The 20,989-nt window shown below is 47.9% G+C and overlaps 1 protein-coding gene across 3 annotated transcripts in view; it reads right to left on the reverse strand.

The window, feature by feature from the left end:
* TMEM243 (transmembrane protein 243) overlaps positions 1-19,252 on the reverse strand; it is a 28,750-nt gene extending 9,498 nt beyond the window's left edge. The window contains exons 1-4 of one of the 3 annotated variants that reach the window (XM_028119973.2): positions 19,042-19,252; positions 18,099-18,404; positions 1,791-1,841; positions 692-796 (exon numbers count right to left, since the gene is read on the reverse strand). In XM_028119973.2, the coding sequence (XP_027975774.1) occupies positions 692-796; positions 1,791-1,841; positions 18,099-18,176 (234 nt within the window). In that variant the 5' untranslated portion in view covers positions 18,177-18,404; positions 19,042-19,252. Of the gene's footprint in view, positions 1-691; positions 797-1,790; positions 1,842-18,098 lie in introns of all 3 variants that reach the window. The other 2 variants (XM_028119962.2, XM_088018479.1) reach the window with 2 other exon arrangements.
* Between the last annotated feature and the right edge of the window lie 1,737 nt (positions 19,253-20,989).

Genomic DNA, 20,989 nt, shown 5'->3' on the forward strand with positions numbered 1-20,989 from the left:
AGCCCTATGTGAGTCAAAACTGCTTTTAAAGGTTTATAGTTTTGGTTCTACCTCTCCTCCAGGGAAATAAAACAACAGCCAAGTAATTAATGACTAAACAATTGACAAATAGCTAAGTGAGGATCTATCATCGTCTTTGTTTCTTTATGTAAAGGAAAAGCATCTTTATGCTAAATAGTTGTACATTCTTGTGACAAGGATATAGCTAGCTGTAGCTTAAGATTTCCCAGGAGGTTCTTGGTGTTAATTACTTTCATTTGGGGAGATAAGCACAGAGATTAAAATAGACTAATTCTGTAATTAGAAGTAAATCCAGAACGCTGTATCTCTTCCCTTTAGAGCAGTAATAGCATTTGCCAAATCCTGCTGGGCCTGTAGGCAGTCCTCGAAGGACGATGTATTAGGTAAATTAAACTAAAGCTTTGGCCACCCAAATCTTAACTTTTTTCCCCTCCCCACTTTTTTTTTTTTTAACTTTCAAAGGTTCCCTTTAGAATTAACAACTCCTGATTCCAGAAACAAAAAATCTGCCAATTAATACTAAGACTTCCGACATCCTTTGCATTGAGGTGGGGACGGGTAACTAGACACACCGTTTCTTATAGACCCAAGGTTGGGAATCTGTCCTACGTATACACTGCAACCTTCAGCCCTCAAGGGTACTCAATTTTAAATTCTAAATAGTACTCACAAGAATGCAGGCAGTAATACTACTCAAAGAGATGCAGACAGCAAAAAATATATTCAAAGGTTTTGGAGGTAGTTGAGGGAAAACAAAAGCACTGATCAGCGTTACCTGTATGAAAAGAAATTGTGTCAGGCCTTGGTTAGACTGGAGTTTAAGCAATGTCCTATTATGAAACACTTCACATTGTAAAATAGTATCTACCACCAGGTTTGCCTTCTGGAATGTTAACATTTAGTAGAGTGTTTGTAAATCTGTTCCAGTATGTTACTTCTTTTAGTACTTCCTTTTCGTATCCTTTTCCTCCACTATGAAAGGAGACAAAACATCATAGCTCATCAAACTAGTGAAGCTCAAAATAACCTCTTGACAAAGAGATTAGAAAGCATTTAAACCTCATTCCTAGGATTAAGGATTACACTGGGAAAAGTTTTAACCTTTGTTATGTTATCTTGCATACACCAACAAAAATTAAAACCAAAATGGTTTTTGAACATTTTGGGACATACTGAGATAGGTTTCTGATACATTGGAGTTCTGTTTCTATCACAAATAAAGCATTATACTCATTCTTTTTATTAAGATGTCAATGAAACCACTAAAATTCTCTTTGATTTAATGAAATGTGATATAAAAATGCCCTTTTTAGACTATGGGAACTATCGCTGTATTTTACAGCAGGAGTACCAAGCTACATTATACAGGGTAAAGAATAAGGACCAAATAATCTTTTTTAAAGGATAACGCGTGTGCTTTTAGGAACAAAATAAACTTAAGGGATTAGCAGGAATGGGGAGTTGTGGGTCATATACAGAGGGGAATTGCTGGTGCCACTGACAAGTTACAAATTTACTAAACACAGAAACATGGCAGACTCAGAAATAACTTGACATGGGCTATTTCATATACTCAACTGGGGGGTATTCCTGTTGTCAACTGCAGTTCAAGTGGTATAAAACTGAATACTAGACTGTGACTAAAATACTCCACAGATTCATGTACTGGCCTCTTGTATTTTTTCTGTGTTAAACTGAACCACAATACCGAGGCTTTCAAAAAAACTTTGGCGAAGAGCCTGGGTGAGACACAAAATAAACATACTTACTAGAATCAATAAGGATGTTAAGCTGCCAACAACTAAATTGATGATTCGATCCTGAAAGAGAAAAGAGTTTTTGAGCTCTATGATAGGTCCACGTCACTTTCAGAAAGGTACAATTCTAGCCACTGGGGTGATGGCGAATTAAGAAATGAAGGTCCTGCCCCTCTCTGAGCTTTACACACACACACACACACACCCACACACACCCACCAGAAAGGCCAAGTGTACTGAGCCACCAGGGTGGAGAAGGTACTTTGGGAAGACATGGAACACTAATGAGAAAAGGTTTTCTGAAAGGACACGATGCTTTTACACTACAGTCTTTTGAAGACTGGGAGGGACTGAATGGGGAAAGGATGCTTATAAATATTATGCGTGCTGCTGGGAACAGTTTGAACAGAAGCAAAGGGACAAGGGCACTGGCATGGCCAGCCAGCCCAGGGCCTTGGTGACAAATACCAGGAACCAGACTGCGGGGGACTTTGAGTGCCATTGAGTTTGGGCCTACTTGTGTTACAGCTTAGGTATCCTTGCCTAACCTAATTTAGAAGTAGAGGCTACTGCTGGAAGGGGTCACACAATGCCAGGGCTGGAGGCAATCACACCATCTCGGCCAGTGCTTTTCCAACTTAATAGCAAAAGCCTTTAGTAACAAAATAATCATTTGAGTGAATGCAGTGGCGGTCCTACCCGCCACTGAGCCTTCCTGCCATTCCCATCCCCACTCCAACCAATTCCACAGAAAGGTTTGGAAAATGTCTCATCTAATTCAATCCTTATATTCTAGATTAAGATAAATTTAGGTCCAGTGAGTATGGTTAAATTATTTGTCTAAAGCCCTACAGCAAGCATGAAGCAACTTTTTAACAGGATTCCCAAATCAAGGTCACTGGTTAGATAAAGCTTCAGCTATAGGAACTCAAGTATTTTATATATATAAAACTAATATAATGTTAGTAATACGTAATACACGTGTAATATGTAGATTTGATTGAGCTTACAGAACAGGATCATGATTAACAAACACTAAAGGCCACTGAGAATACCAAGTAGTCTTATTTCTGAGAAGTCAAAACAAATCAGGAGTCTTAAAGACTTACGGTGGCATCTGAGCAGGAACAGCAGGCTATGGAACATGAGTAGGCAATAAACAAAAGCTCACAGATCGAAGGGCACAGGATGGAACAAGCGCAGCAGCAACTGAACACCCACTTCCGAGTTGTCTACACTTAAAACTAAGAATCCGAAGTTAAGAGGCAAGCAAAGCTGAGAGGAACGGTGAAGGAAAGCCAAGTATTAAATTGGGTGTGCTTGACCTAACCAAGGACAAACCCCTCTCTCCAGACCAAGGTCACTGCAATTCACATGTTATAGAGGACAGAGGTGACAACTCTAGCCACACTCTTTACTAACCTAGAAGGACTCAGAACCAATCTTTTCACCGCCTCAGCCACAGAAGCCTGCCCTGCGGCAACACCCAGAGTCTGAAATTACAACCATTTGTGGGCAGAGACCCAGGGGCAAATCACTGATCACTAGTCCCTCGTGTCCACACACAAGACAAATGTGCATCTCAACCTCAGTTGTACAGTCTCTTAATGGGAGTCCCACTGTTTTTACCTTGTGAAGAAAGTTTAACTTAAGAGTATCTGCTCTCGTCTCTTTGAAGAGTTGCAGGGACTTACAGAAGTTTACAAAGGTCTGCATACCTCACCACAGCTCTCCTACCCATAGAAAGAAGACAGTGGAGAGCTTCAGGTGAGAGAGCCAAGCAGAATCACTTATCTCCAAACAGCACAGCAAGATGCCAACTAGGATCAGAGCAGGAGAAAAAGTAATCATAGTGAAGGGATAGTAACTATGCCAAGAGCTTTTGCGTATCCTCTTAAAAAAAAAAAAATTCTGGGATGGAATGGTATCAGGACTATTTTACAGGTGGCAAAACAGGCTCTGGGAAAGACCGTTTGCCCAAGGTCTCACTCAGTCATTCCATCACAATGCAGCCCCTCTGGGACTCCCAAGATGGGACGAACCATTTAGCATATGGTCAAGTGTTTCCTCACAGGGTTTTCCTTCTCCAAGCCAAGGACTTGGCTTCAGGCCTTCTGCTATCCAAGTAACCATGAATCCAGGCCAAAGAAAACAGCAGAGTTGACTTAGTAAGACCTCCCACTTTTCAGGCGCTTCTAAAAGCTTGCTATGTATGGAAAGTGTGGTCTGCAGCCCAGCAGCGTGAGGCTCACTTGAGAGCCTGTGAGAAATGCAGAATCCTGGGCCTTGCCCCAGGACCTACTGATTCAATCTGCATTTTAACAAGATCTTCAGGCGATTTGCACATTAAAATGTGAGACGCACTGCTCTATCAACAAGTCCAAACTAAACGATTTTAAATACTGAGAAGTTCAAATAATAGAGAAGAGACCCTTCCCTGGGCCCAGAGAGTACTTGCTAGGTTTTAGCATCTCTCCCAGCTCCCAGTCTCCAAAGATAGAGCAATAAAAGCAATTAAATAGCATTTCAAAGGACAGTTTTCAAACTAATATGCATCAAATCATAATGAAGTACATAAAGTACATAATACATAATAAAGTACATAATACTCTTAATTTCTCATAAATACTAATTTCTCATAGAGAAATACTAATTTCTCATAGAAACGGTCTCCTCCCCATTTTTATTATTCCTATTCCTGCCTACCAAAACTTCTCCCCTCCCAGACCTTTAGACCTTATACTGTGTTTTATTTTCACTCCCAAGAAAGATCGAAGGATCAAAATCATCCTTGATCCTTGCCTGCAGAGAGGCTAGGATAGGGAATTAGGACATCCTAGCACATGAACACAGAAAATACACAGCATAGTTCTGAGAGGGATTCTGCATATATTACCTTGTGAGTCATTTATTCCTTTAAACATCTTCATGACAGCTCAATAAAATGAAAATTACTATATTCCAGATGCAAATACAATGAATAAAACAGTCTCTACCCTCCAGAAGGTGACACTGTTCATAGCCCAAGAGGGCACTAAGGAGAAAGTGAGGTACCTTCGTCAGGAAGAGAATGTAAGACAAAGTCAGACCTCAAAGAGGACTAGCAGATGAACAAAAAGGAAAAAGAAGGGGGGGGGGGTCCAGAAGGACCTTAACCAAGACCCCAGAGAGAACAAAAGCATGGCAAATGTAGCTAGCCCATAGCTGAGCCAGCTTCATTAGACCTGAGCAAAGGGGCTGGCATCAGCCTTGAGCCCAAAGCAGTTAGGTCTTCATCTTCCTTGGAAATGGAGAAAGAAAAAATGATGGACATATGTGCCAGTGATTTATACCTGGGATGGTAGAAGTTAACCCTGTGAATCAAGTAAGAAAACACGATCTCCATTTACTAATGGGTAACTAGCTTCAATGAGACTGATCTTTCAAGGCCATACAACCAGGTAATGGCCAAGTCTATCCAATGCTCTTTGCAAAATTCAAGCCAAAGGTCTAAGAATCCTTAGACTAATAATATGTATGGATCCTGAAATTAGAATTAAGAAACCAAGGTTCTCATCTCCTTTCTGCCACTGGCTAACCATGTGATTAACATAACATAATTTAAAAAAAAAAAGATCCCTTAACCCATTTGGGTCTATCACACCAGAGGACTGGGCTACGTGGTATCTGGACCCTTCCTGCTTTAATAATTTATGGTTCTGGATTGTCAGCTTCAAATTGCACTTGGGCCAGAGTAGAGGGCCTACTCCCCAGCAATCAGAAAGCAGAGAAGCCCCCCAATCTTGCCTTGTCAGTCATTAGCCAGCATCTTGGTATAAGACAGAGAACCCCAAACTCATGTCAAATGCTCAAGCGTTTCATGATGGCTCTGGGAGGAAGCTGGCAATAACATCTCAAAAACTGGCATTTGCCCTCAGCAACCTGAAAACATCCTGGTTCTAGACTGTTCAGAATGCTAACAAGTATTCCATTTCCAGAGCAATTTATTTTTTGCCTACATCCAAAATGGATTTAAGGGCTTGTGCTACTATAGTAAAACCCCAACCCACTCAAGCAGCAACAAAAAGAGCAAGGCAAAATTTCCAAAGCGGTTTGGGGAGTGGAGTGAGAGGACAGACACAAAAAAACTGGACTAAAGACAAAAAAACTTTTCCGATTTAAGCTCAAATGTTAGTACTAAGACTGCTGGGGAAGTGGGAAGTGCAATAGGGTTTAAAATTGCTGGCTAAATTAAGCACACTGGATCATTAGAAGCAAACCTCTCCTGGATCTAAGAGTTTTGTTGCATGGGTCTTTGCAAATATAGGGACACAGAAAACACAGCTACTTCACACATAATCGTCTCTTATACTGACCAGTAAGAAAGAATGAAGGCATAATGTTCTCACAAGAGTGAGGTGTGGGATGGCAGGTTGGGGTGGCCAACATGCCACACTCCCAATTTGAATGCTCATCCTTCAGAGCTCAACTCGAACATCAAGTCCACTGTAAATCCTTTCTGGACCCCATCCTCGGGCACCTTCCCCTCAGGATGAGATGCTCTCGTCTCAGGACTCCGAGGTCGCACTGCCCAGACTTGACGCTTACTGCCCTGAAACAGAACATACTCCCCGTCTCCTCCATTAGGAGCGGCAGTTAGTTTATGGCAAGGCAGGCAGCCTCCTTGTCTTCCTTCCCTGCGGCCTGGCACACAGCTGACTCAGAGAATCGTTAAGCACAAGTGGCCAACGGTATTTCTCTTCGAGGGCCTCTCACCAAGAGAGGCTCCTCTCTCGTCATGCATCCGGGGCCTGGCTCCTCAGAAATCCCGGCTCCCAGGCAGAACAGCATGGGGGCCTCGCCGTTCCGGGACGGACACATCACAGCCTAGAAGCTACAGCCTGGTCCTGCAGCCTACAAGGTCACGTTTCTGCCAGCCACGAAGGCCTGACACTGTTCTGGTGCCTCCCAGGCTAGGTGCCATTAATTCCACGAAAATACCTGATAAACCGGGGTCCAGGTTTCCCTAACGAGTACAAGCCCAGTTACTCACTTTCAGCTACAGCAGGACCAAGCGCTGGTTTCAGAGACAGGACAGCAACTCCTGCTGAGGAATTCATTGTCCAGCAGAGCTGCTCGGCACTCCCAGGGAGAAGCAAAGGAAAACAGAGCACGCTCTGTGCAGGACAGAAAAGCCCTGGATGGACAAGGCCACAGAAATGATCCCCTCCACCCTCTGGAGAGAGATAGAGGGTGCAAGGGTTGGGGTAAGATGGAGAATTCCATTTTTGGCATTGCCTCTAATTTTGTGACTCCGTAAACTCCTTCGCCTCCCACACGGCTGCAGGTAGCCCAGCAGACCCACACTCTCCCACTACATGTTCCCCAGGTCCACCCTCACCCCCACACTCGCAAGACCTGTGAGCTGTCCCACCCCCTGAAACCTGTTCCATGTTGAGCCAACGGCTTTAGGGACTACAGAGTTCTCCCACACCCTGCATTTCCCTTGCTGCCTCTGTCTCTAAACGCTGTCCCCAAGAGAGTCGTGCCACCCGTGTACTCATGCCAGGTTCACACCCAAGAGGGGGTGTAGGGCATTCCCTGCTCCCTGGGCCAGATGGAGTCAGCAGCTTCAGTAAGATCCTCCGCTACGGTCTGGGTGTTTGTGTCCCACTAATTCCTCAGCTTCATATCCTACCACCCACTGTGACACTATTAAGAGGTGGGGTCTTTGGGACATAATTAGGCCACAAGGGTAGCGCCCCCAGGAATGGGACTGGTGCCCTTGTGAGAGGCTCCAGAGATCTCCCTCATGCCTTCCGGCACGTGAGGGCACAAACGCCAGCTACAGCCTGGCAGAGGACCTGCATCCAACCTCGCTGGCATCCTGACTTCAGACCTCCAGCCTCCAGAACGGACAGAAAGGTCTCTTTATAAAATCACCTAGTCCTTGGCCTGCGGTGTTCTGTTGTGGCAGCACAAGTGGACTGTAGCATCCTCTTTAGAGCCTACGTCCCTGCCAATGTCCACTCCACTTCTTCCCCTCTTCTCAGTTCCTTGATCATTTCTGCACCTGCTTTCGCCAAATCTGTAGCCCTCCAACGTTCTGCTCTACTGCCCCTCCACCTGGTCTTCACCCACATCCACTGACTAGATCCTTCCCCAGCTGTTACACCGAAGCTCTAACTGGAGGGCCTCCCTCCCAGTCTGGGACCATGGAGTCAGCGGTTTTCAGCTATGCACGGAAGCCTCCCCAGTGGATCTGTTCATCTGCTCCTGTTGCTTTGAAAATCCGGTCCTGAGTCCCTCCCAGACCCTCAACTACTTCTGTGCTCCAGCGCTAAGCCTCCCCACTGTCCTAACCCCACCGGCCAGTTTCTGTGTCCATCTCCCCCTCTACCCTGTAAGGTCTGGGAGCCTGATGGCCGCGTCTTCCTTGTCCACTGTCAAGACTGTGGGCCACTCACTACACACGGCTGCATGGCTGCAGGCCAGCCCCATGCTTCGCCCTCCCAGCTGAGCACGCTGGCACCGGCCCGCAGCACCCCACTGGGAGGAACGCCTTTCTAATTCGGACAAAGCCAAGCCATGTGGCTGAGGAAGCTGCCACTGCCAGAGCGGAGAGAACCTTCTTTTGTTTGTACAAGGGTGCCACCGAATCGGGGGGTAGCGCTAGTCATGCTGACCGCAGCGCCCAGCATGTATTAGATGCCCAAGTCTTGGCTCAAAGACAGACTAACCGAGTGCACTGCAAATTCCTGTTGTCAGCCGAGTCTTCACTGTACTTCCACTACCTTTCATTTGAGATGACCGTCCCCGTGTCTCCCCAGAAAGTGGTTTGCAGGCCCCTCTCGACTCAGCTTCCTCATCCCACTCTTGCAGCCTGGCTATCAGCAGACATCCTTTAGAAAAGATGCCAAGAAAAAGAGGAAAACTCCTCCTCCTCCTGTATCCATTCTTTCCAACCTGAAGAGGATCAGAGGTGACCTGCTTCTCTGCCAATCCTGCACCCATTCCCTGGCTCCATTACCTATCTCCATCTCCATCTGTTATGTTGACGCTCTCCCTCATGGAGTCATCTCTAGCCCACAAAGCTCAAATCCCTCCAGCATCAGAAGATCCACCCGTACAGCCTCCCATTTTTTTTTAAAAGACTTATTTATTTGACACAGAGTGAGAGAGACAGCACAAGCAGGGGGAGTGGCAGGCAGAAGGAGAGGGAGAAGCAGGCTCCCCGCGGAGCAGGGAGCCCCATGTGGGACTCGATCCCAGGACCCTGGGATCATGACCTGAGCCGAAGGCAGACACTTAACTGACTGAGCCACCCAGGCGCCCCATACAGCCTCCCATTTGATGGGATGTTAGGCATCCCATCATTGAGAATGATGTTAGGCATTCATTCTCCACTCATCTTACATGCCAATGTTAGAAGTTAGGAAGAAAATAAAACCGAGTAAACGAAAAGTGACCAGGGTGGAGATGGAGAGCTATCTGTAAATAGAGGTCCAGGAATCCTTTATGCGGATGTGACCTAAGGAATGGAAAAGGAATGAGACATGCAAGGATCAGGGAGAAGGGTATTGCCAAAGAGCCACTGCATCAAGTGCAAAGGCCCTGAATTCAGCAGGAGTAAGCTTGGGAAATGGATTAAGGAAAAAACAAAGCGGGGGGGCGGGGGGGGAGGGGTAGAACGCCTGGGTGGCTTGGTTGGTGAACCGTCTGCCTTCGGCTCAGGTCATGATCCCAGAGTCCTGGGATCGAGCCCCACGTCAGGCTCCCTGCTCTGCGGGGAGTCTGCTTCTCCCTCTGCCTCCCACTCCCCGTTTGTGCTCTCTGACAAATAAATAAAATCTTTAAAAAAAAGAAAAATAAATAATAAATAAATAAATAAAAGGCCAGGATGGCTGAAGCTCAGTAAGGGAGAGAGAGGGAAGAAAAAGGATTGTTTGATGCCTTTCCATCTCCCCTGCAGTACCTACATGCTCCATGAGAAAAGATACAAACTCAGCACACAGCACACCTCCTTGGATACAGTATGGTCAGTAAGTGAATATAAGAATACATGCGTGCACACTCAACAACCTATCGCCTCCAGAAGAAAATCAAATCATGCTCCCAAGCACGGCATTCAAGGCTCTCCTCCCAGCCCATTCCCAGCAAGCTCTCGAGTCCAGTCACAGTCGCACCCAGAGTTCCTTCACCATTTCCTGTACTTTCCTGCTCCCACCTCTTTGACACAAGCAGGACCTCCCGCTGGGGATTCCCCGTCCCTCACCTCCTCCCGTCAAAAATCTTACTCTGGCTTCAAGGTCTAAGACTCAAAAGCCCTCTGATCTGGTGCCCTGAGTAGAATTTTCTCTTTCTTGGGGCTCCCAGAACTTTGTTCATCCTTTCATTAAAGGCCTCAATCCCCTTTTAAATCCAGAACTTATCCTCCATAACCCACGAGAGCTTCAGGTCACTGAAGACAGTGATTATCTTCTCTGGTGAGGCAAAGAGAAGACTGTCCATTCAGCACACAGGAAATGTCCAAAGGGCACCGCTTCCTACCATTGTTAACCCAAATGAGTGAGTCAGACCCGTGAGCCACATCCTACAATTTTGTGTCAGAAGTTTTTGCATTTCTCAAACTAACCCAATACCATAAATAAATGGCCAATTCTCAGAAATGATTTGCCTTGTATTTCTTCCAAATCTCAGGGGAAAACTTGTCAGGAAAGCTCTGGAAATGGCGCAGACGTCTCAAGAGGCAGCCCTATAAGTATAAACCTACCAAGAGGATGTAAAATCCAGGAGGCTGGGGCCCAGCTGAAGCAGGAAATCTTATGCCTTGTCAGTGGGTTAACCTGGTTCCCCGGAGCCTCCCCTCACGCTGTCATCCGGGGCAAAGCCAGGGACAGTATACACGGGGTAGAGAGCCAGGGGACAGCTTACCTCACTGGCAAAAGTAGCCAATAGTGAACCTGATCCTAGGTGCTGCTCTTCTGAGACATCCCAAAGAAACAGCAGACTTAGAATGGCGCCAGGAGCAGAGGCGGCTTGAGAAGGTAGTCACACTTTACAACCCTCACCCGCAGAGCTCCCTCTCCAGTGCGCCATGACCACCACAACCGTGTGTCTCTCTGAACATCAACCCCCCCAGCGTGTCTCGGTCTGGAGAAAGTACACAGACATCTTCAAAGGTTTCCCTTATTTCACACACTCACGTTTTGAAGCAGCGTTCATTTGTGAACGTTTTTGCATCTCCACCCTACCTGATTCTCTTTCTCATAGATCCGTGAACTTGAAACATGCGAATTTCATTAAAGCACCACTTATGCAAATCAGATCACAGTGAAAATAGAAAACAAGTCTACTCCCCAAGTTTAAGGGGCAAAATAACCCCCAGAATCCCACAGGAAGGGGCGTGACCTCCAGCACAGGAGACACAGTGCAAGATTACGAGGTTAGGTGCCTGACAGACGGGACAGATTTATTCTCCTGCCAAATGCCGGCCTGTGGCCTTAGAGGAGTCATTCGACTTTTAAGTCCAAATTGCCATATTTGTACAATGGTCGAACGTGCGGGGCTGCAATAAGGATTTGGAGGTAATATCTGTAAAGTCCCTAGGACAGTAACATTTGCCAGAGTCGGTAAACAGCGGCTAATATGGTATTATTTCTACATCTAATGGGACATCTTACCAATGAGAGGCTGGGTCCTCAGAGATGAGTGCGAGTACAGAGGGCCCATACCCTGGCCCCAATTTCAAATGCATTCCATCATTCCCACGGGGACACTCAAGTCTTGTCAACCCACTAGATCCTAAAAGCAGCTCAAAAAATATAATTATACATATACAAGGCCCATAGACTGACCCTCAGGAAAAAAATGACTCATTTCAGCAGACCTAGCCTACCACCTCAGACCGGCAAAAATCCATCTATGGAGAGGACCACTCAGCAGGCCAGAATGCTTCTGAGAGGCCAATCTCAGTTTAAGTTTTTGGTACAATACTGTTAGGTTTATTACCTGCCCCTCTGCTGAGGTGCAGCAAGGAGAGGATCACGGGAGGCCGTTCGCTGCAGGAGGGCCTGAAGCGTTTTGGTGCCTGTCCTGTTTTGGTGCCCAGCGTTCCAGGCTCCTGAATACCAGCCCCCTCCGCTATGGTCGCCCAACATGGCCCGAGAATGTAGGTTACCCTTCTGGTGATGCTCAGTTCTCACTTACATCTTAATGAACGTTAACACCAAGAATGGGCCTTGGGCCCAGTACTGGAAAGGGTGGAGAAATGAGGCAACTGGCTCCTACCCTCAAGGAGCTGACACTCCGGGTCAGGAAGGCAAGATCCAGGCAAACCCCCCACCACACAAGGAGGAAGTGCCAGGGGGCGCCTCTGAGGGGCGGGCTCGTTTGAGGGCAGCATGGGTGCAGTCCGGGTTTTAAGGAATGTTCTAAGGCAGGGATTTAGACCGAACGGGATTCAAGTGTTTGGAGAAGAGAGGGCAATGGAGCTGGGGAACAGTGTTCTTCATTCACTTAAACCTTTACAAGGCTCTCCCTCCATTATAACTCCGGGGGCCGCACAGACACATTCCTTCACCACCCTACAAAAATTATTAACCCTGTCCCTTTACTGTTCTTCCTGAAGTTGATCACACAGACCAGGGGTGAGACGCCAGGTGAAACGCCGCTCTCACAGAAGCCGTTAACATGTGAAGAACCAGGACCCCCTGGCGGGCACCAGGCTGCGGAGGACAGCACATAAGCACCGCGAGAAGTTTCAAGGTTCACCCAGGTCCTGCTCTAACCGCCACATACTTTGCTAATCATAGACCAGCCATTCCAAGGTTCCACGGGGCAACTCGGATAGGCCAGTGCTCTCCCCTGCCTTCTTGTGGGGCTGCCCTTCTGATAATACAACGTTCTCTGCTTCAAACTCAGGGACTCCGAGACTGGCTTCCTGCACATCACCAGTCTGATTTCAGGGTTCAGCAAGAATGCTACAGAGAGGCAAACGGCATTTGCCAAGAGCAAGAGGCAGCTGAAGGAAAGAGGTCGGCAGAGAGGGGCCAGCGTGCACTGGCCTTCCACACAGCATGGGTAAGACCAAGGGAATCAGCCCTCTCTAGGCACCAGCATCCTCTGAGGGGCTTTCTAAAATTACAAATGCTGAGCCCAACCCGCAGAGATCCCCAGTCCTCCGGTCTGGGGGTGGGAGAGAGCAAACTTACTACAGTAAGAAAGAAAAAAGGCATGGCATGGATCATCCTTGACTATCTCCAGCACAAGGAATCCCAAATCAACTGGTTTGTCAGTGGATGAGGGGCAAGGGGACAGCTGATCTGGTACCTTGGGCTACTAGCTCCCCTTTGAGGGACATAGGAGTTGGGCTCAGAGGATTACCCAGAAGCTCTATCAAGAGGACAGAAGCTAGAAGCCTGCACCCATCAGAGTAAAGACTTTGGCGTTTTAGGCAGGGGGAGGGGCGGCAGGCAGACACAACAATCTTAATCACAGCTTTGTTATTAATTAAGCAGCAACCCTTAAACCACCCCCCGCCACCAAAAGCACAAAGTAGCAGTCTCATTTTTACACTATAACCTGCAGAAGCTAAATGCCCCAAGTTGGAATTGCTTTCATTGGAGTACAGGCCATAAAAAGACCTTTTTCCCCCCCCAACCAATCTTGTTTCTTTTGTTTACAGGAAGAAGAGGGAAGGACGCAGGAAAAATACTTTTGTACATGGATCTTTTGCCTTTGGAACCAAAGATCTGAATCTTGGGACCCAGAAACATATCCCCTACACAGATCCCACTGCCCCCATATTAGCAGAGTTCAGTGTACGTACTGTCACCAAAGTCACTCACTTTCTTCTATCACGTCCAGGTATGAACGGAGGGTCAACCACGGTCACCATCCGCCTTTTAAAATGAATCACTCCTTTTTGGAACCAGTGACAAATCAAGAGAACAGGCTGGTCCAGAAAGCAGTTTACATTACCTCCCACCAAGGGTAGCGTTCCTACTTTCTCGCTCGTGCTAGCTATGGGGTGTGGGTTTGCTTTCTCCCCGCAGAGAACCATCTTCTCCCTCCCATGTTAGATTCATCCATCTGGATTGGAGGAAACGGATTTCAGATGATTGCACAGGCAGGTGGCAAACCAAAAGACAGACTCACAAGCCCTGAGGTTAACTTAGGGCCCCCTCCATTACTTAGAAAGATGGCCCCAACTATGTGTGGTCCTAAGGCAAACTTTTAAAGGCAGCCACGGACAAGAGAGGGAGAATTTCTCCAGTTTTAGTTCACACTAGGGGAGGGAAGGGAGGACAAAGGAAGAGGCTTCCTACGGTAACATTTCTGAAAGAGTGTTCCTGTAGAAATTGGGCTCATGAATGCTCCCATGGGGGAGGGGAGAACTCCCTAATTCATCACGCCCGTCCTAAAAGGCTTTATTACCAACAGTCCACAAGTACTACTTACCCACCCTCTCCAAACAGAGTCCCAGTGAAAATCAGCATGCTAAAGGTTCTGACAAGTTCCCCAGAGAAGGAAACTATTTTGTGCAAAGGACTATGGAAACACCGTAACTAAGAACTCACCTGCTTCAGAATTGTGCTGTCCTCTAAGGCAGTATTAGCTGTTGGTGGTTACTGAGCACCTGGAATGTGCTCGTCCAAACTGACACGGGCTCCAGGTGAAAAATGCACACTGGTTGTCCAAGGCTTAGTCCAGAAATGTAAAAGTATCTTGGCTTTTTATATGGATTAAACTTTCAAATGTATTTTGGATAGGAAATTAAACAAAAATGTATTGAAATTAATTTTGCCCGTTTATACTTTAGTATGGTTACGAGGACATTTAAAATCACCTCTGTGGCTCACATTGTATTTCTACTGGATAGTGCTCCTTTTAGAAAACACTCAGAGCACAGGCTTGGCAATCCCAGGTATATCCATCTTGGCAACTGCGCCACATTTGTTCGTTCCCTTCAAAGAACGTACGTAGTCCACCCCAGACTTCAGGAATGGATAAAAACAGCTGAAAACAACACTCTGACCAGGATGCCTAAGCTAGCCCACCTAGGAATATGTAATTCCAAAGGAATGACAGATAGGTTTCCTTTTTTTGTCTATCACCCCTGAGATAGTTATAGGACGGCACGGTTTCACTTTGCCTTTCCCTCCAGGGCTCTATCTGAGAAGGTATTCCTGAATATCATGCTGAAGTCTGATTATGGTTAGAGTTTGGGAAATGAAAGAAATATGTGCATCCCGTACAGGTGAAGACAAAAGTTACTGCAAAGACTTGCCCACAAGGAAGGCTGTTCAAAGCCCCCTGGATGATGTATCTTCTGTCCTCTAGTAGATTCTGTTTTCACTCACTCCATGACTTTGGATGAACCCATTTCCTGGGAATGGGTAACTGGTGCTTTTCAAAGTATGCACAGAGACTGCATCATTTACTATCTATTACCCTCGTCAACTCCTGAAAGGGAGTTATTAAAACATGACCAGGGAAGAACTAGTAGTGTGAAGGAACAAGTAGCCTGCTTTGTGGATCAGCTTCCTTAGTTATAAAATCGAAGTCACAACATCCACCTTACAAAGGAACTGGATGACCAAACAGGGGAAAGCCTAAATGCCCAGCATGCTGCGTGGCACGGAGGAAAAAACAACTTCCCTGGAGACTCTGCTCTGCGGGCTTTCAGTCATCTGTGCCTTAGAGGTAGACATTGGACCTAAAGCTCTAGATTTAAAATTGAGAGGCTAACAAAAATAAAGATAAAAACAAAACTGAGAGCGTATATATGGTCAGGTGTTATATGGCAAACAAGATTCCTGAAAGTTCAGAGCATCTAACAGACTATGACAGGAAGTGGGCTTTCCTCTTTCTGGATTTTCTCCTCAGAAATGGTAGCTCGTTAATACTAAGTTTCACGGTTAAGTGGCTTGTGTGTCCAGTTTCCTGGCATCTGAAGGAGAGCAGGCTGGGAATACGTGCACAGAGGGGCCAGTGAAGAGTTTCTCCGGGTCCCCAGGGATCTGCCCTGCTCGGGCAGTGACTGTGCTCCACAGGAATGGCTGCACTGCAACTTTTCCTGCCCAGTTCCCGTGCCTGGCCCACCTTCAGAGCTGCCAATAAAATCACTTGCTGTCATTAAAGACCTAGGTCTCTCCTTCTTCAGACAAGACATCTCCATTTGTAAAACACAGGATGTTTTCTCCCCTTCTCAAACCAATGGTCTCTTTCCTTTCTCAGTTCTGGATAATTTCTCTACGTCCAATCATTCTGTCAGCCTGACGGAGGGAACTGAAGGGAGCAATTTTCATATCTGGAATTGTACCTTATTCTTAGTCTCTGAGTAGCTGAATCTGCTGTTATAATGCCCAAAGTGGCCTAAGTAATGCCAGGCCTGTATACTCTTGGACTAAAGTATGCAACAAAGAGAGAAACGTTTCCAACAGTCAAGTTCTTGGATGGGTTTCAAATCGATCACAGGTCACAAAAAACTTAGTCATTGACTGTTTAGGCCCAAGCAAGTCGGAAAACATCAGTATTTCTCAATGTCTCTGTAAATCAAGTCCATTATCAAGTCATCTACCTCAGTGTTAAGCGGCTGTGGGGTTTAAAGGAGGTCACAAGTCTACATCACCCAGAACCCCAATCTGTGCAACAAGGCATGTGAGGGAGACACTGAACCTCTTAGCACAACTAGACAGACAGGTGCCCCGGGTCCAACACCTTCAGGCAGCAAGCTCCCTCCACTCTTCAGGCCCCAAATCCTCTTCTTGTTAAACCCCAATTTAAGGGCATTCATACGTGCAAGCCCAAGGCTACCAGAAACTCTGAATGGAAAAGTCATCCATGATCTTCCCCAAGCTTCCCAAACAAAAGTGACCAGTTTCTCCTGTGTACCCCAACACACCCCCTCTATGCCCCGTCATAACACAGATCCAATGCATCACATTTCTCTCTTTTGCCCACCGAACTGTGTTCCTTGGACCTCCAGGGCCTATCACATAATACTTAATTGTAGTAGAAATAGGAACTTCTAATCAACTAGAATCATGCTCCTCAAACCATACACAATTGAGCCAGGATTATGTAAAGCCACAAAATAAACAAGGTGCATCTTCCAAGGGATCAAGCCTAAAGCATTTCCTTAAGATACTCTAAGAGGGGCGCCTGGGTGGCTCAGTTGGTTGGGCGACTGCCTTCAGCTCGGGTCATGATCCTGGAGTCCCGGGATCGAGTCCCGCATCGGGCTTCCTGCTCGGTGGGGAGTCTGCTTCTCCCTCTGACCCTCTTTCCCTCTTGTGCTTTCTATCTCTCATTCTCTCTCTCAAATAAATTAAAAAATCTTAAAAAAAAAAAAGATACTCTAAGAAAGAAGAATACCCACACAGAGTTTAAAAAACCCGGTAGTAGTCCTGCAGAAGGCTGGCAGCTTCCAAACTCAGGGCTACACCCCACCCTGCCAGGTTTGTTTCCCATCCTTTCCGTCAGAGGTCCCCCCCACGCAATGCTGGAAAACCCAAGTTCTGGCCTTCATGTGTGCCCTACTTTTTGAGAGGCTTGAAAGGACTGTCACCTCTCTCCCCCTCCTGCTTGTGCACTCCTGCGCCGCTACCTCTAAAATAAACAAATCTTAAAAAAAAACAAAAAAACAAACTTTGTTAGGGCTCAAAGGTCACCAACACCACTTTCTAGGTGAAAAAAAACCCCAGGCTCATTTTGCCAAAATGACTCAAAGTTAAAGCAGAAGCCAGGAAAAGAGCTCTCTTCAATTACTGGCCCAGAACATCACATGATAAAGCCTGTAAGGCGGCATTATATTTTTTAAAAGGCTAAAATAAAGGACTACAGCTTGTTTAGGTCTAGAGACCCTTTGGAGCGCCATCAAAGCAAGCCTCCTCTCAAGCCTCTTTGCTTTGCTTGGCTGCCTCAGCCGTAAACCCTTAATGTAGAGTTCTAGATAAATACTCACCAGAAGCACCTCTCCGGGGTTCTTCCTTGCGGAAGGTTTAGTTGCATGCCTGAGGCCTCTTGAAGGTTGGCACTCCAGCTCCACCTCCCCTCCCGAGAGGGGCTTCCGTACTCCCCTGAAGGGCCCCCAACAGCCCAGAACTTTCTAAACTTTTCTCCACCCCTGGCAGCGGGGCCAACGCTGTCCCAAAGAAAGAGCCGAGTGGCAGGACAAACATCTTAAGAGGGAAGCAGGATTGAAGAACCAGCGCTCTCCTCCTACAAGTGCGTTCCCGGGCCGCAGCCAGGACTCTGGCAGGAGGACAGACAGACAGACACACACACGCCCACGCACACACACGTCCCCAGCCCGGAATCCAGGTCCACGCTCACCTTGGCCGACGTCTCTCCGAACAGAGGTCTGTTGTCCAGGCCACTGGTGCCATAGGTCCTGGTGGAAAAGTCCTCCATGTTAGGGTTTTTTCACTCTCGCAGGCCACTCCAACCTGAGCCAGCGTTACCTCTCGAAGCGTCTGCTCCACGACTGCCCACGCCGCGTATTCACCGAGAGCTCATGGCCGAAAGCGCAGGGGGGTCGGGGCCGTCCCCGCGGCGGCTGCGGCGGCTCGTGGGCGCTCACGCCCGCGGGACGCGGCCGCTCCGCCCGAAGCCCGCCGCCCTCCTCATAGCGAGCAGCTGCTGCAGGAAGTGAAAGGAAACACACCGCGTGGCCGACTCTCCTCGGGACGCCCAGCCCGCGCGGCTCCCACTTCCCTAAATCTCGGCGCTCAGCCCCGCCGGGCGCTGCGTCTCGCACGGCAGATCCGCGACCTCGCGCCCCCGGGGGTCCCCACGATTCCCACCCCTCACCACCGCGTTTCTTCACACGATAGTTTCCCAAGCTTTCTCAATCTCCTGTTCAGCACCAATGCCTCCACGCTCGAGAAGGAGAAGGGGCTCCAGTGAAGATTTCATGACAAGCCCCTCACCAAGCCCTCTGCACCTCTCCACCCCCCCAATTTTCGAGCGGCGGGAAAAGTGAAGTTGCCCAAGCCGAGCGCTCCGCGGGCCTCTCCCCCAGCGCTGCAGCTGCACGTCGCAGCCGCGGCCGCGCCAGGCACTTCGGCTCCCCTTTCATTTGCCGCATCCACCCGCGGCCCGTCGCGCTTTCCGCAGCTCCCCTCGGCTCTCTCCTGCAGGCGCCGCGGCTGGGGCACCGGCCGGGTCAGAGCTAGCGGAAGAGAAAATCCCGCCTCGGTCGCGCACAGATTGGCCACCCTCCCGGGAACCGCCCCGCGCCCGCAGGCCAAACCTCGGCGTCCCCTTCCGCCCTCACGCTGGGGAGTCGTGGCCGCGCGGGGCTCCGCTGCTCCCGGGCTCACACACCCGCCGGGATCCCTTGCCAAGACTCTGCGGCGCGGGCGAGACGCGCGGAGAAGGAAGAAACCTTCCGGGCTGGCGGAGAGCGGGCCCGAGGGCCGAGCGCTGGGCGGCGGATCCCCGCTTCTCGGCTCCCCTGTCCGGGAGCCGCGGCCTCTGTCGCAAACCGACTTGGCCCGCCCAGGCGACGTCACCGCCGGGGCAGCCAATCCAGCGGGCCGAGGCGCCGCATTGGCTGCGGAGCTTTATTTCTGGAGGTGCCAGTTTATTCCCGCCGCGCTGCCAGGCTCCCTGGCTGCACGTTTCTCAGCCTCTTAGTAATTAGCGTCTGCGCGAGCCACGTGGGTGAAGAACCTCTCTGAAGATAGCTTTGCCTTTGGCTGGAAACATCTTTAAAACAACCGGCCTGCCTTAACCACCCCAGTCTTGGCAGGACGAGGACGCAACGGGGATCACTGACAAATTTGGTTTACGGTTGTATGTTTTTCTTGTTTTGTTCTGTGATAGGGATCCTGTGGCGTTTAAAGAAACAGTCGGGATGTGACACTGGCAAGGTACTTCTTTGACTTGCACACTCATGCTGTTAGTGATTGTGCTGGCTAAGCATGTTTGCAGCCACAGAGAACGCTTCGTGTGTCAACCTCTTTTCCGGGTGTTAGAGCGTAGAGAACTGGAGGTGGACAGGCCTTAAAGGCACCATAGTGTCACCGCATTTGGAGTCATTAAGTATTAGGGAACAAACGCAACCACGCTAGGTTCGCGGGACACTGCAGCTCCGAGGTTAAAGAGAGCCCTGACAATGCTTGAATGCAGGGAGAACCCGCGTTGGAATGCTGGAGCCATGTAACATTTAGAGCCCAAGCCAAGATTCCAGGTGGTGCTTTGGCCGTTTAGGTCAAGGGATTAGGACAGGGGATGGACTAAGAACCACAAATCCATCGATGTGAAATTTGCAACACTGAGTAGAGTGAGGTATGGTGTATATCTGATCTACTGGTTATATATTTCATAAATGATATTTTGTGCAGGATTTTTTGTTTTAACAGGACTGCTGCAAAGTCCTGCACACAGTTTTGATAGAACGTTGATGGGCTTAACAAATAACTTCAGTCACATTCAGCCACATTCATTCAACAAATACCTTTGAGAGCCTGCTCTGTACCAGCCAACCACCAGAGAGGGTAGTAGGGTGATCAGGAAAGAGACAGGTGATATGAGGAATTCTTAATCTCAGGAAACAACCTGAGGGTTGCTGGAGTGGTTGGGGGGTGGGAGGGATGGGGTGGCTGGGTGATAGACACTGGGGAGGGTATGTGCTATGGTGAGCGCTGTGAATTGTGTAAGACTGTTGAATCACAGACCCGTACCTCTGAGACAAATAACACTATATGTTAAAAAAGAAGAAGAAGAAGAAGATAGTAGGAAGGGGAAAATGAAGGGGGCAAATTGGAGGGGCAGATGAACCAGGAGAGACTATGGACTCTGAGAAACAAACTGAGGGTTCTAGAGGGGAGGGGGTGGGGGGATGGGTTAGCCTGGTGACGGGTATTACAGAGGGCACGTATTGAATGGAGCACTGGGTGTTATATGCAAACAATGGATCATGGAACACTACATCAAAAACTAATGATATAATGTGTGGTGACTAACAACATAATAAAATAAAATTTAAAAAAAATTTTTTAAAAAAGGAAAGAGGCAAGATCCATTGGCTAAGAGCACAAGCTTTGAAGTAGATCATATCTGTCCTCAACCAGTTTTTATTTAAAAAAAAAAAAAGTTTAGGGAAGATAAAAGACATCTGGCAAACAAATATCCAAATGGTGGTTGTCATAATGGTGAGGAAGGGATGCCATAGAGAATACACAGGAGGGCACTCACCAGCTTCAGTTGACAGCAAATGC

The sequence above is a fragment of the Eumetopias jubatus genome, unplaced genomic scaffold (genome assembly GCF_037043125.1).
Source record: "Eumetopias jubatus isolate StellerSeaLion01/CBP00866 unplaced genomic scaffold, mEumJub1_p1.0 scaffold_14, whole genome shotgun sequence".
Taxonomy (NCBI): Eukaryota; Metazoa; Chordata; class Mammalia; order Carnivora; family Otariidae; genus Eumetopias; species Eumetopias jubatus.